The following is a 12,982-nucleotide window of genomic DNA, read 5'->3' as shown; positions in this document are numbered from 1 at the left end:
AGTAAATGCTCCCCATTCCTGTCTACTATGTATCTAGTTCTCATTTATTTCCCCCACAGAAACTCCATTTCTTTTATTTCCTTCTATATCAGTCCAGATTCTTCATGCACCTATAAATAAGCATGAATACAGATTCACATTCCCCACCCCGATTTTTACTCAAAAGGCATATAATATGTACACTCTCTACCGTTTTTTTCACTTAACAACATCCCCTCCCCACTTTTTTTTTTTTTTGAGAGAGAGACAATGTGTACACACAGGGGAAAGGCAGAGGCAGAGGGAGAGAAAGAATCCCAAGCAGGCTCCGTGCCTAGCACAGAGTCCGATGCATGGCTTGAAATCATGACCGTGAGATCACGGCCTGAGCTGAAATCAAGAGTCGGACACTTAACTGACTGAGCCACCCAGGCGCCCCAGGAGCATCCCTTTTACCAGCACGAAGACAGCCATTGTACATTGTCTACATATCACAGTCTTCCATTTTATGTGTATACCACAACTTATTATAGTAAACACCCATAGACAGACTTGGAGTTGTCTTTTTAGATTTAAAATTGATAGTACTGGGGCACCTGGCTGGCTCAGGCAGAGGAGCATGTGACTCTTGATCTTGGAGTTATGAGTTTGAGCCCCACGAGCACTGGAAGAGGTAACCACATGGGTAAATAGTTGAAGAGATAACCAGTACCTACACGTGAGCAACAGCAGCGTGGGGTGGGATTTATAACATATGTGGAAGTAAGACATATGCCAACAGACAAAGGCCAGAAGGGGGAAGCAGAAGTACACTATTCTTGGATTTTTATGCTATACCTGAAGTGATACAGTATTTCCAGAAGGTAGACAGTGAACAATTGAACATGTATACCCTAAGTCCCTAAGCAGCCATGAAAGTAAAGCTCACTCTGAACAGAAACATACCTGGGTTAAAAGCAAAAAGGCAGAAAAGATAGAACGTGCTAATACTGATTTTAAAAAATGCTAGAGTGAATATATTAATATGAGACAGAGTGTATTTTAGAGTCAAGACTATACAAGGGATAAAGAAGGTCATTTCACAATGAAAAAAGGGCCAATTCAGAAGAAGGCTAAACATTTATGCACAAAATAAAAAGTTCTTTCAAAACACGTGAAGCAAAAACCAGTTTTACCACAAGAAGAAATGGACAAAGGCATAATTACGGTCAGAGATTTCAGGACTCCTTGCGAAGCAGAACAAATACTGAGAGGACTAGTTAGGACAGACAAGACCTGAACAACAGTATCAACCAACCTGACCTGGTTTCCACTGAGAAAATATTCAACCAACAGCAGCAGAATAAACCTTCTTTCCCAGTGCACAAAGAACAGCCATCAAGGTAGAACACATCACAGACCATAAAACAAGCCTCAACAAATACAGAAGAATTTGAGTTTCGTATTTTCTTGGACCACAAGGGGATTAAATTAGAAATCAGTAACAGAAAGAACTGTGGAAAGCCCCCAAATATGTGGTACTGAAGTAATATATGATAGCAAATATAGATACATGATGACATAAGTGATTTCAAAGGAGATGGTTAGGGGATAGTAGTCGGTATTTGAACACAATGAAAATGACACAATACAGCCAAATGTGTGTAACGCAGCTAGAGGTAAAAAAGAAAATTTGTATTAAAATCCATTAGAGGAGGGGCACCTGGGTGGCTCAGCTGGTTAAGCATCCGAGTCTTGGTTTTGGCTCAGGTCATGGTCTCATGATTCATGAATTTGGGCTCCAACATCAGGTTCTGCTCTGATAGTGTGGAGCCTACTTGAGATTCTCTCTCTCTCTCCCTCTCTCTCTGCTCCTCCCCTCCTCGTTCTCTTTCTCAAGATAAATAAACTTTAAAAAAACTTTTTTTAATCAATTAGGAAAGAAATATGTCCAAAATCAATTCAGCTTCCATGTTGAGAGACTGGAAAGAGCAAGATAAAACGAAAGTGGAAGAAAGGAAACAGTAAAAATCAGAGGAGAAATCAGTGACATAGAAAATATGAAAACAATGAACCAAGCCAGTGCAACTGTAAGCTGGTGCTTTGAGAAGGCCAATCTAATCGATCAACTCCAGCCAGACTGATCAGAGAAAAAGGAGAAGACATGAAGGTGACAACCTCCAAAATGACAGATGGAACATCATTAGAGATCTTACTGGTGTCAAAAGAAGAATAAGACAACATTATGCACATGTTTATTCCAATAAATTTGACAATGTAGACAAAACAGACCAAGTCTTTGAAAGGCAGGCAATAACAAAGTTCACTCAACAAGTAGAAAACCTGAACAGCCCTGAATCTGTAGTTAAAAACTTTGCCAAGAAAACTCTAACCCCAGATGGCTTCACTGATTTCTAACTGAATTAGCTCTAGCCAGAGAGCATAGTATGTACAACGTTATTTTAACTTTGAGACATAGTACAGCCCAACATATTTTATACCTCAATGAATGCACGGCGTAGGCTTGAAAAGAACTCGTATTGTGCACATACTGGGTGCTATGTTCTCCGAATGTAAATGACAGCATTGCTCAGATCATCTACTGCTTTACTTGTTTTTTTTAACTAGATGTTTTATTAGCTGCACGGAAGCAGTGTTACATTCTTCAATGGTTATGGAAAGTCTATTTTTTTCTAACTCTTTCCATTTTTACTTCCTACCTTGGAAACTCTGCTATTAGCGAATATACATAATGTATTATGATTGTTGTGTCTCCCTGGTGAACTGCTCACCACTGTGAACCATCTCTAGGAAGACTCTGTCTTGAACTCTAGTTTATCACCACTGGCACACCAGTCCTCCTGTGCTCGTCATCTGCATTGTGCCTCTTTTCTCATTCATTTATCCTCAATCCCTTGGTGGATTATATTTAAACTGTACTTTCCAGCCAGTATATAGCTGGGTCTTGATTTTTTTTTTAATCTGTTCTGACAATTTCTGCCTTTTAAGTGGAGGGGATACAGTTAGATTTAGAGCTATTATTATGGGTTTGACATGTTCCCTCTGGTGATGGTGGTTGTTGCTCTATTCCTCCTTTTCTGCCCTTCTTTTGGATCATTTGTGTGTTTCTTAAAATTACACTGTAACTTATCTCCTGGCTTTATTTCACAGGCCATCTTGACCCTGTTATGGATTAAAAAATATGTTAACGGCAATGGTTTCTGGAGACTGCTTATTAATGTCTGATTCCCTTCTCTGCCACTCATTTGCTACATAACTTTGCCCAAGTCACTTAACTCCTTTGTGCCTTAACTGTTGTGTATACGAAATGGAGGCCATAGCTTGCAGGGAAATGCATTCGGAGTCATGGTCCTCAGACCCGATCTTTTAATTAGAGTCAGGGTGTAAACTGCACGAATCAGGCTTTTCAGAGAGCAAAAGACATACAGATACTTTACAGAGACCGTGCTTCTGTTTCTTCTCCTTGGAAGAAAGATGTGGTCCCACAGATGCTGAGATTGGTTTAAGATCAGAACAATTATCAATAAATTCCCTTCAGTGAGAGCTTACAGGCTTTACTATCAATCTTTCAAAATGGTAATACACACCAGATTATAAAAAGTATAGTGGCATGACCACAAAATCTTTCCCCATTGGATGAGACCCCACCTTGTATGGGCTGAGTCACCGGCAGCTATTATGTCCACACTGGAATCGAAAGTATTAAGAAAAGGTATACTAAAAAATTGTGCAGCTGCTCTTTCCCGGGGGACTGGCTCAGCTCCAATAAAACTCTATTTTCAGTTCATTAGAAACATAATCTAAGCTCCAACGGTTGTGTCTCTGGTCTCTTCCCACCGACCCCCAGCCCGCCTGTCAATACTGTACTCTCCGTCTCCAAGGGTCAGTGTCAAGATTAGAGGAGTTAATTCCTACGAAAGACTAAGGACAGATGGCTGCACACCATTAAGAGCTCAACACGTTTCCTGAGGGGCCACTGAAGACCGGCAACAAGAAGTCAGATAACCCAAAAACCTGATTTAACACCTCTGTCACCACTACTTCATCCACCAAATTGTTGTAAGGACAAAGTCACAGGGTAGGAGACAGTAAAAAGGAACAAAAAGTAGACATCAGAAGAATTTACCAAGTCATTATGTTGTTAAAAGGGAGAGATATTTTTTTCCTTTGTTTTCTTAAAAACCCTTTTTAACACCCCACAGGCCCTCAGGGGTTTCCCACCTGCCCCGCCCCCCACTGAGAACGTGGGGCACACTCATATGCACACATGCACACCTCGCCCGATGGCCGCTGGGTAGCCCCCTTCCAACGTCCACAAGAACTGTGGCATGGCGTGGCATCCAGCCTGGGGGGTGGGCAGTGGAGTCTGAAGGAGAAGGGACAGGCATCCCCAACTCCTCACAGGCGCCCCAAAGGAAGAGAGTTTTGACACACTCTCCTCATTGTTATCAGGCCAATATAAAAATCTGGATGTGTATACGGTCCATCTGGTCACGGCCAATGTCAGTCTGACAAGGACACCTTCTCTCAAGGGCAACAACAAAGTGACCTAAGGCAGCCTCATAAACAACCTCATTAGTGATAGTTAACACTTGCTGAGGACTTACTACTACGTCACTGGGTTCTGCTAGTTCTAAGTGCCTTCCACGTGTCAGTTGATGTGATCAACAAATGACAATGATTTAGAAATACGGTCCAAACTATGTAACCGATACAAAGGTGGTATTTCCAAAACTACGGACTGATTTAAAGAAAGGACGACGTAATTATAATCCAGAAGTCATTCTTAAGTAACTGATATTAATGACGTGTTTTCTCATGACCCCGAATTTCATAGGAGTGTTCTTTAGAGCAGGAGGTAAACGTGGCACCTGACTCTGGCGGTGGGGCGTGGACAACGGTGCGGCCGTAGCTACACTGGCTCGTACCAGAGCCCAGGCTCAGCGCCGCCGGGGACAGGCTCCGGGGGGCGCGTCCTGCAGCGTCTGCGGACCGCCTGGCAGTAGACATCTCCAAGTGAGCTGTGGCTGGGGTCTGAGGCGCAGCTGGGGGCATGAGAGAAACCGACAGTGAAAAGAAAAATCCTCAAAGGAAATTTATGTTAAAGACCAAGTTTGCAGGTGTTTATAACTGGCCATTAAGGAGCAATAGGAAACCAGGATTGTTGGTGATTCACGAAATAAGTAGAGACCAAACCTTGAAGGAAAACCAGAAAGGGATGGCTCTGTACCCATCCTCTGGCTGGCTAGGAGGGCACTCGCGTTACCGTGCAAGGTCTGGGCATCATTTGCCTTGTGGCTCTGTCTGTCTTCCGAGGATGAAGAGGACGCGCTCTTCCTTTTCAAAGCCGGAACGTCGCAGCTCCTCAGGTATCTGCAACAACATAACTAGGTCACGTGTGCCTCCCTGGCCCCTATTTTGCCACTTCCCACATTTCTGCTCTTCTCACGGCACTTTTGCGTGGGTATGCCCTACACTCTCCTTTGATGAGGTCTTCCCTGACTGTCCCAGCCTGAATCACTGGAGTGTCACATCTCTTTTACTGCGGCCTGGAATTGATCTCCAAACCTTGGCTCGTTTAATTTTTATCATCAAGGTCTTGTCTTCTCAACTGTGCCATGGCTCCCTCAAAGAAGGGACCAATCTTCCTGTTTGGCATCCCTTGAAATGTTCAATTTATTATCAACTGTAGGTAGGTACTCCATAAATACTTACTGACTTACAGTGAACAATCAAGACAATAGATATTAAGTACGATGGAAGGTGTGTGCTTACAGAGACAACGTATGCTTTTGGAAAAACTGGCATGTTCTCAAAACTTGTATCTCACACCTGATAACACTGTCAATGAAGTTTATTTGCTGGTAAGATGGGCTATACTGGTCTTTTCTCCAATCTTCACTAGACTCCACATGCATGCTATTGTCTTTCAACGTCAGGAAGGCAGAAGAGACCTTCTGCTCATCTGAAACGGAAAGGATGTGTAATTAAAAATATTATATACCTATGAACTTACCCCACAAAATTAGATCAGGCCCTTTAGCATGTGTACGTTCAGTAGAACATTCTGTAGCTATTAAAAACAAGGTCAGATCTAAAAAAAAAAAATGCGCTGATACAGAAAGGCATCCACACAAAATGATCACATTTGTCTTTTGTTTTTTACAAAAAAGGGGTGAAACAAATGTTTCAGCAAAGACTATCGAGGAATAAGACTATTAGATAAAAGGCTGATGGAGACTCTACAATACTGAGCTGACACTACCTGCCGACTGGTTGATCCTAGCCTCACCAGGACGGGGGCAACCAGACACAACGTGAAGTGTAAGGGGCTGCCAGGCAGATGCTATGTCCAACAGAACTTCCTGCAATGACAAAACTGTTCCTCATCTGTACTGTCCAATATGGTAGCCACTAACACCTCATGCGACAATTAAGCATGTGAAATGTGGCCACAGCAACTGAGGAACTAAATTTTAAGTTTTATTTATTTGTAAAGAATTTGAATTTAGATTGCCAAAGTGGCTAGTAGCTGCCGTACTGGATAGCAGAGGTACACAGGGAAGACACATGGCCTCAGGCTGGAGCACTGAAGAACTTCAACCTTGTGTAGAGAGCAATGAGCTAATAATGGAGATGGAAGAAGAGCATGGAGACAGGTAAGAGAGAGCCCACCAAATATGGCGTCACAGAGACCCAGAAGGTAAACTGGTTCAAGGAACGAGTAACTATGTTCAGTACTGCTGAGGGGCTGGGTTAGCCACGGTTGTTGTTGTTATTAACGAAGGTCATCTGAGCTGCGTGGAAGAGACCACTCAATTTCTGGAGGGAATTAACTGAAAGATGACTCATTAACTTTCACTTATGAACCTTTATACTTTTAATTCTTTAATAATTTTAAACTCAAAGAGGGCTACAAAAATAGTAGAGTTCCCAAATACCCTCTACCCAGCACCCACTAATGTAACATCTTGCAGAACTATAACAGGATGAACAAAACTAAGGAATTCACAGTGGCACACTGCCAATCAACCACAGCCTATTTGGATTTCACCTGCTGCACCATGAACTGTCATTTTCTGCTCCAGGATCCAACCTGAGATTCACAGTGATCTCAAGTGTCAATGTCTCAGTCTCTCCTGGTCTCTCCTGATCTGCCCCTTGATGTGAGTTTCCCTGATGTTCTCTATGATGAGGCTGAGGTTATGCATCTTGGGGAGGGTTCCTGCAGAGGTGCTGTGCCCTTCCCCGTGCCCCACACCACAAGGGTACATGACCTTGACATATTTTGTTGTGGGTGTTGTCAGCCTTCATCATTGGTTAAGCTGCTGTCTGCCAGAGTTCTCCCTGGAAAAGTCCTTGAATGGACTTAATGCCACCAAACTGCACATTTAAAAATGGTTAAGGGGCACCTGGGTGGCTCAGTGGTTAAGCTTCCAACTCTTGATTTTGGCTCAGGTCATGATTACACGGTTCATGAGTTTGAGCCCCACATCGGGCTCTGTGCTGATGGCGCAGAGCCTGCCTGGGATTCTCTCTCTCTCTCCATCACTGTCTCTTACCTGCTCTCTCTTTCTCTCTCCCCCTCAAATAACTTTAAAAATAAATAAATAAAAATGTTAAAAAATTTTTTTAACATTTTTATTTATTTTTGAGAGACAGAGGGAGCCTGTGAGCAGGAGAGGGGCAGAGAGAGGGAGACACAGAATCCAAAGCAGGCTCCAAGCTCTAAGCTGTCAGCACAGAGCCCGATGTGGGGCTCGAACCCACGAACTGTGAGATCACAACCTGAGCTGAAGTCGGATGCTTAACAGACTGAGCCACCCAGGAACCCCCCCAAAAATTTTAAAATGGTGAAAAAAATATATATATACATATGTATATGTATGTATATGTATATACATATACATATGTATATATATACCACAATTAAAAAAATATTTCAATTAATTTTAGCTTTCACTGGAGGATATTCCCCACAGCAGTTATTACTGTGAATGTTTTTTCCCCTTTCAGATTTATTGAGATATAGCTGACATATAGCAATGTGTAAGTTTAAGGTGTACAGCATAATGACCACTGATAGCAATTTCCTATTTCTACAAGGACTTCCTTGTAAATCCATTCAATGGGGAAAACCAGTAAATATAATGCATGTATGCTAACCCTTGTCTATCCATCTGACCATGCATCCATTAAATAGAAAGGCACGAGTTCATGCTGACACCTTCAACTCCAACCCAGCACCAAGAGTCGATTCTAACATTCCCTCTTTGCTGATCTGTAAGTTCCTTCTCTCATAGTGAGGAATCTGACTATTGTTATCTATAACATACACACCTGTTTGTTCAACCTACCCTACGTCTAAATTACCTTTGGAATTGCTAAGCCATACTCGGATAAGAAACAAGTTTATCAACTTGATTACAGTGTTCGTGTCCATTTGCATTTTGTATTTAGTCCTTGGGTATCCAGTTAACACACTGATTTCCAAAGCTACTTAGCTCCTTTCTTCCTTACACCCTCAGTATTTTAATGCCATTTATTTGTGATGCAGTTAGATTCATTTGTCACAGGCTTCCTATCACTTTGGGTTTCCTCTACATTCTGGGTGGGATGAGGTATGCAGATCCATGACTTTTAGCAAATGCACACAAAGTTGTGTTTCTACCACCAGAGTAACAAACAGAATGTTTCCATCACTCAGAAATTTCCCTTCAGCTGTCCCTTTGTGGTCAATGCAGAAAGAATGCTTTTCTAGAATGGAATTGTAGAATATGTAACCTTTTGATTTTGACTTCTTCCACTTGGTAAAATGCATTTTAGATCCATATATGTTGCTGTAGGAATCAAGTCCTTCCCTTTTACTGCTGAGCAATACTCCATTGTGTGGATGGACTGGTTTAACCATTTACCTAAATGGTAATGACATCTTATGTTGTTTCCAATTTTTGATGAGCATGAATGAAGTGTGATAAACACATAGACAAGTTTACGTGTGAACTTGAGTTTTTCTTTTGTTTGAGTAAATAAGAATGGAATTGCTGGGTCATATAGCAAAAGAGAAAATGTTTAGTTTGTAAGAAACTGCCAAACTTCTCAAAGTGCTGTACAATTTGACATCACCTTCAGCACTGAGAGCTCCAGTTACTCTGCATTCTTGCCACAACTCGGTATAGTCAGTACTTTGTCTTTTACTTTTTAGCCATTCTAATTGGTGTGTGATGGTATCTCATGTGGTTTTCATTTCCTTATGACTGAGATTGAGCATGGTTTCCTATGCTATTTGCCATCTGGGTGTACTTCACTGCAGAAGTGTCAGATCTCTTGACCACTAAAAAAAAAGTTTATTTATTTATTTTGAGAGACAGTGAGAGTGTGCGTGCCATGTGCACAGGTGAAGGACAGAGACAGAGGGAGAGAGAATCCCAAGCAGGCTCTGTGCCATCAGTGCAGAGCCCAACACAGGGTTCAATCTCACGAACCATGAGATCATGACCTGAGCCGAAATCAAGAGTCAGAGGCTCAACCAACTGAGCCACCCAGGCACCCACTGACCATTTTCTGATTGGATTGTTTATCTTCCTATTGTCGAATTTTGACAGTTTTTTATGTGTTGTGGATATGAATTTTTTTATTGTACCTATAATTTGCAAATATTGTCTTTTCATTGTCTTACTAATGTCCTTCAAGGAGAAGTTTTTAATTTTGATACAGCCTATCTCATCGATTTTTTCTTTTATAGGTCATGCTTTTGATATTGTATCTAAAACCTCTTTGCCAAACCCAAGATCACAAAGATTTTCTCCTAAGATTTCTTCTAGAAGTTTATAGTTTTAAGTTTTACATTTAGGTCTATAATCAAGTTTGAATTAGCTTTTGTATATAGCATGTGAGCTGTGTGTTGAGGTTCAGTTTTTTAATATATGTGGATGTCTAATCATTCAGTACCATCTGATGGAAAGACTATCCTTTGTCCATTGACTTGACCTTGCACCTCTGTCAAAAACTGCATGTGTGTGGGGCGCCTGGGTGGCGCAGTCGGTTAAGCGTCCGACTTCAGCCAGGTCACGATCTCGCGGTCCGTGAGTTCGAGCCCCGCGTCAGGCTCTGGGCTGATGGCTCAGAGCCTGGAGCCTGTTTCCGATTCTGTGTCTCCCTCTCTCTCTGCCCCTCCCTCGTTCATGCTCTGTCTCTCTCTGTCCCAAAAATAAATAAACGTTGAAAAAAAAAATTAAAAAAAAAAAAAACTGCATGTGTGTAAGTCTGTTTTGTCTCTAATCTGTCCCACTGATCTTTTCACCAATACCACACTGTCTTAATTAGTAAGTTTTTTTTTAATTTTTTTTAACATTTATTCATTTTTGAGACAGAGAGAGACAGAGCACGAACGGCGGAAGGTCAGAGAGAGAGGAAGACACAGAATCTGAAACAGGCTCCAGGCTCTGAGCTGTCAGCACACAGCCTGATGCGGGGCTCGAACTCACAGACTGCGAGATCATGACCTGAGCCGAAGTCAGACGCCCGACCGACTGAGCCACCCAGGCGCCCCTTAATTAGTAAGTTTTGAAATCACGTAGAGTAAGTCCTCCAACACTGCTTTTCTTTTTCAAAACTGTTTTGGCTATTTTAGTTTATTTTTTCATATAAGTTTGGGGATCCTCTTGATGATACCTAAAAAAAAAAATCCTGCTGAGAGTTTAATTGGAATTACATTGAATGTACAGACCAACCTGGAGAGAACTGACATCTTAACAATACTGAGTATTCTAAATCATGAATTTGATATATCTTTTCATTCACCTAGTACTTTTAAGTTTTTCTTTCATCTATGTTTTATAGTTTTCTGTATATGGATTATTTCATATCTTCTGTTAGATTTTGTACCTAAGTATTTCAGTTTTGCATAGTTTTTAAAAATTTGTTTCCAATTGTTCCTTGTTAGTACACAGAAATTTAACTGATCTTCCACATGGACTGTGTACCTTGTAACCTTGCTAAAATCAGTAGTTTTTTTTTTTTTTGTAGATCCTTTAGAATTTTTCTATGTAGATAGTCATGTCATCTGTGAATGGAAAGTGTTTTATTTCTTCCTTTCCAATCTGTATGTCTTTTATTTCTTTCTCTTGCCTACTACATTGGACAGGACTTCCAGTCTAATATTAAGACATGGTAAGTGGATACCCTTGGCTTGTTCTCTAGGTTAGGGTAAAAGCATTCTCTTCCCATCAAGCATAACATTAGCTGTAGGTGTTTGCAGATGCCTTTTTGTCAGGTTAATGCAATTCTTTTTCTATTTCTCATTTTTGAATGTTTATCATATGTAGATGTTGAATTTTGTCACATGCTTTTTCTCCATCTACTAAAATAATCTGATGGTTTGTCTTTTTTATTGTTAACATGAAGAATTAAAGTGCTTGACTTTTACATATTGAACCAACCTTGCATTCCTAGAATAAATCATATTTGATTGTGATGTATTTGCCTTTTTTATACTTTGCTGAGTTCGATTTGATGATTTTGCAAATATGTTAATGAGGGATCCTGGTCTACAATCTTCTTTTCTTGAATTGTCTTTATCTTGTTTCAGTATTACGGTACTAATGGGCTCATAAAATGAGTTTGGGAGTTTCCTTTCCAAACTTCCTTCTTCTATTTTTTTCCGTCTTCAATTTTCTGACACAAAGATTATGTACAGACTGGAATTATTACTTCCTTGAATGTTTGACAGAACTCTCCAGTGAAAGCATCTGGGCCTAGTTTTCTTTTTGTAAGGTTTTCAATTTCAAATTCAGTATCTGTAGTAGACAGAAGTCTATTCTAGTTACCTATCACTTTTACACTGAGTTCTTTTTTTTTTTTTTAATGTTTATTTATTTTTTAGAGAGAGCCAGAGAGCATGAGTCAGGGAGGGAGGAGAGAGACACACACAGAATCCAAAGCAGGCTCCAGGCTCTGAGCTGTCTGCACAGAGCAGATGTGGAGCTCGAACCCATGAACCGTGAGATCATGACTTGAGCTGAAGTCGAATGCTTAACCAACTGAGCCACCCAGGTGTCCCATTTTCACTGAGTTCTGATAGCTTGTTTCTTTCAAATAACAGACCATAGTTGGGGGGATAGAGTTGTTTGTAGTCACTTTAACATCTGTGTGACCTTTCATTCCCAATACTGGCCATTTCTGTCTTCTTTTCTGATTAAGTATGGCCAAAAGATTGTTAACTTTATTTTTATCAGCTTTTGATTTCATTTTCTCTTATTTTTTTTTTATTTTTTTTAACGTTTATTTATTTTTGAGACAGAGAGAGACAGCATGAACGGGGGAGGGTCAGAGAGAGAGGGAGACACAGAATCTGAAACAGGCTCTGGGCAGTCAGCACAGAGCCCGACGCCGGGCTCGAACTCATGGACACTGAGATCATGACCTGAGCTGAAATCGGATGCTTAACCAACTGAGCCACCCAGGTGCCCCTTATTTTCTCTTATTTCTATTTTCAATTCCATCGATACCTGGTTTTAAAGATTTCCTTCTTTCTGCCTACCTTGGATTTGCTCTTCTTGCTCCTGTTTCTTAGGAGAAAGCTGAGATTACTGATGGAGACCTTTTTTCTTTTTCTTATACAATCAACACTATATCAATTTCCCTTTAAGCGCTGCTTTAGCTTCATTCAACAATTTTTTTTGTTGTCTTTTCAATTCATTCCTTTCAAAATAATTTTACTTCCCTTTAAGACCTTGACCTGTAGGTTACTCAGATATGTGTTCTCTAATTTTCAAACATTTGGGAATTTTCTAGATAAACCTTTCGGTTACTGATTTCTAGTTTAATCAAGTCAGAGAATATACTTGGTATGATTTATATATTTTTTTAATTGTTAAGGTTTGTATTATGGCCTAGAATAAGGTCTATCTTGATGAATGGTCCATGTGCCCTTCAGAAAAATAAGTATGTTGTTGTTGGTTGGAATGTTCCATACATGCTCAAGCCAATCTTGTTGATGGTG

The 12,982-nt window shown here is 40.6% G+C and overlaps 1 protein-coding gene across 1 annotated transcript in view; it reads right to left on the bottom strand.

Moving 5' to 3' along the window:
- Window positions 1-12,982, bottom strand: part of PER3 (period circadian regulator 3) — a 59,557-nt gene that overhangs the window by 19,128 nt on the left and 27,447 nt on the right. The window contains 3 exon segments of the mRNA XM_045035037.1: window positions 4,851-5,024; window positions 5,246-5,352; window positions 5,812-5,944. Coding sequence (XP_044890972.1) covers window positions 4,851-5,024; window positions 5,246-5,352; window positions 5,812-5,944 — 414 coding nt within the window.

Source organism: Felis catus, chromosome C1 (genome assembly GCF_018350175.1).
Source record: "Felis catus isolate Fca126 chromosome C1, F.catus_Fca126_mat1.0, whole genome shotgun sequence".
NCBI classification, from domain to species: Eukaryota; Metazoa; Chordata; class Mammalia; order Carnivora; family Felidae; genus Felis; species Felis catus.
This window is presented reverse-complemented; position numbering and strand designations above follow the sequence as displayed.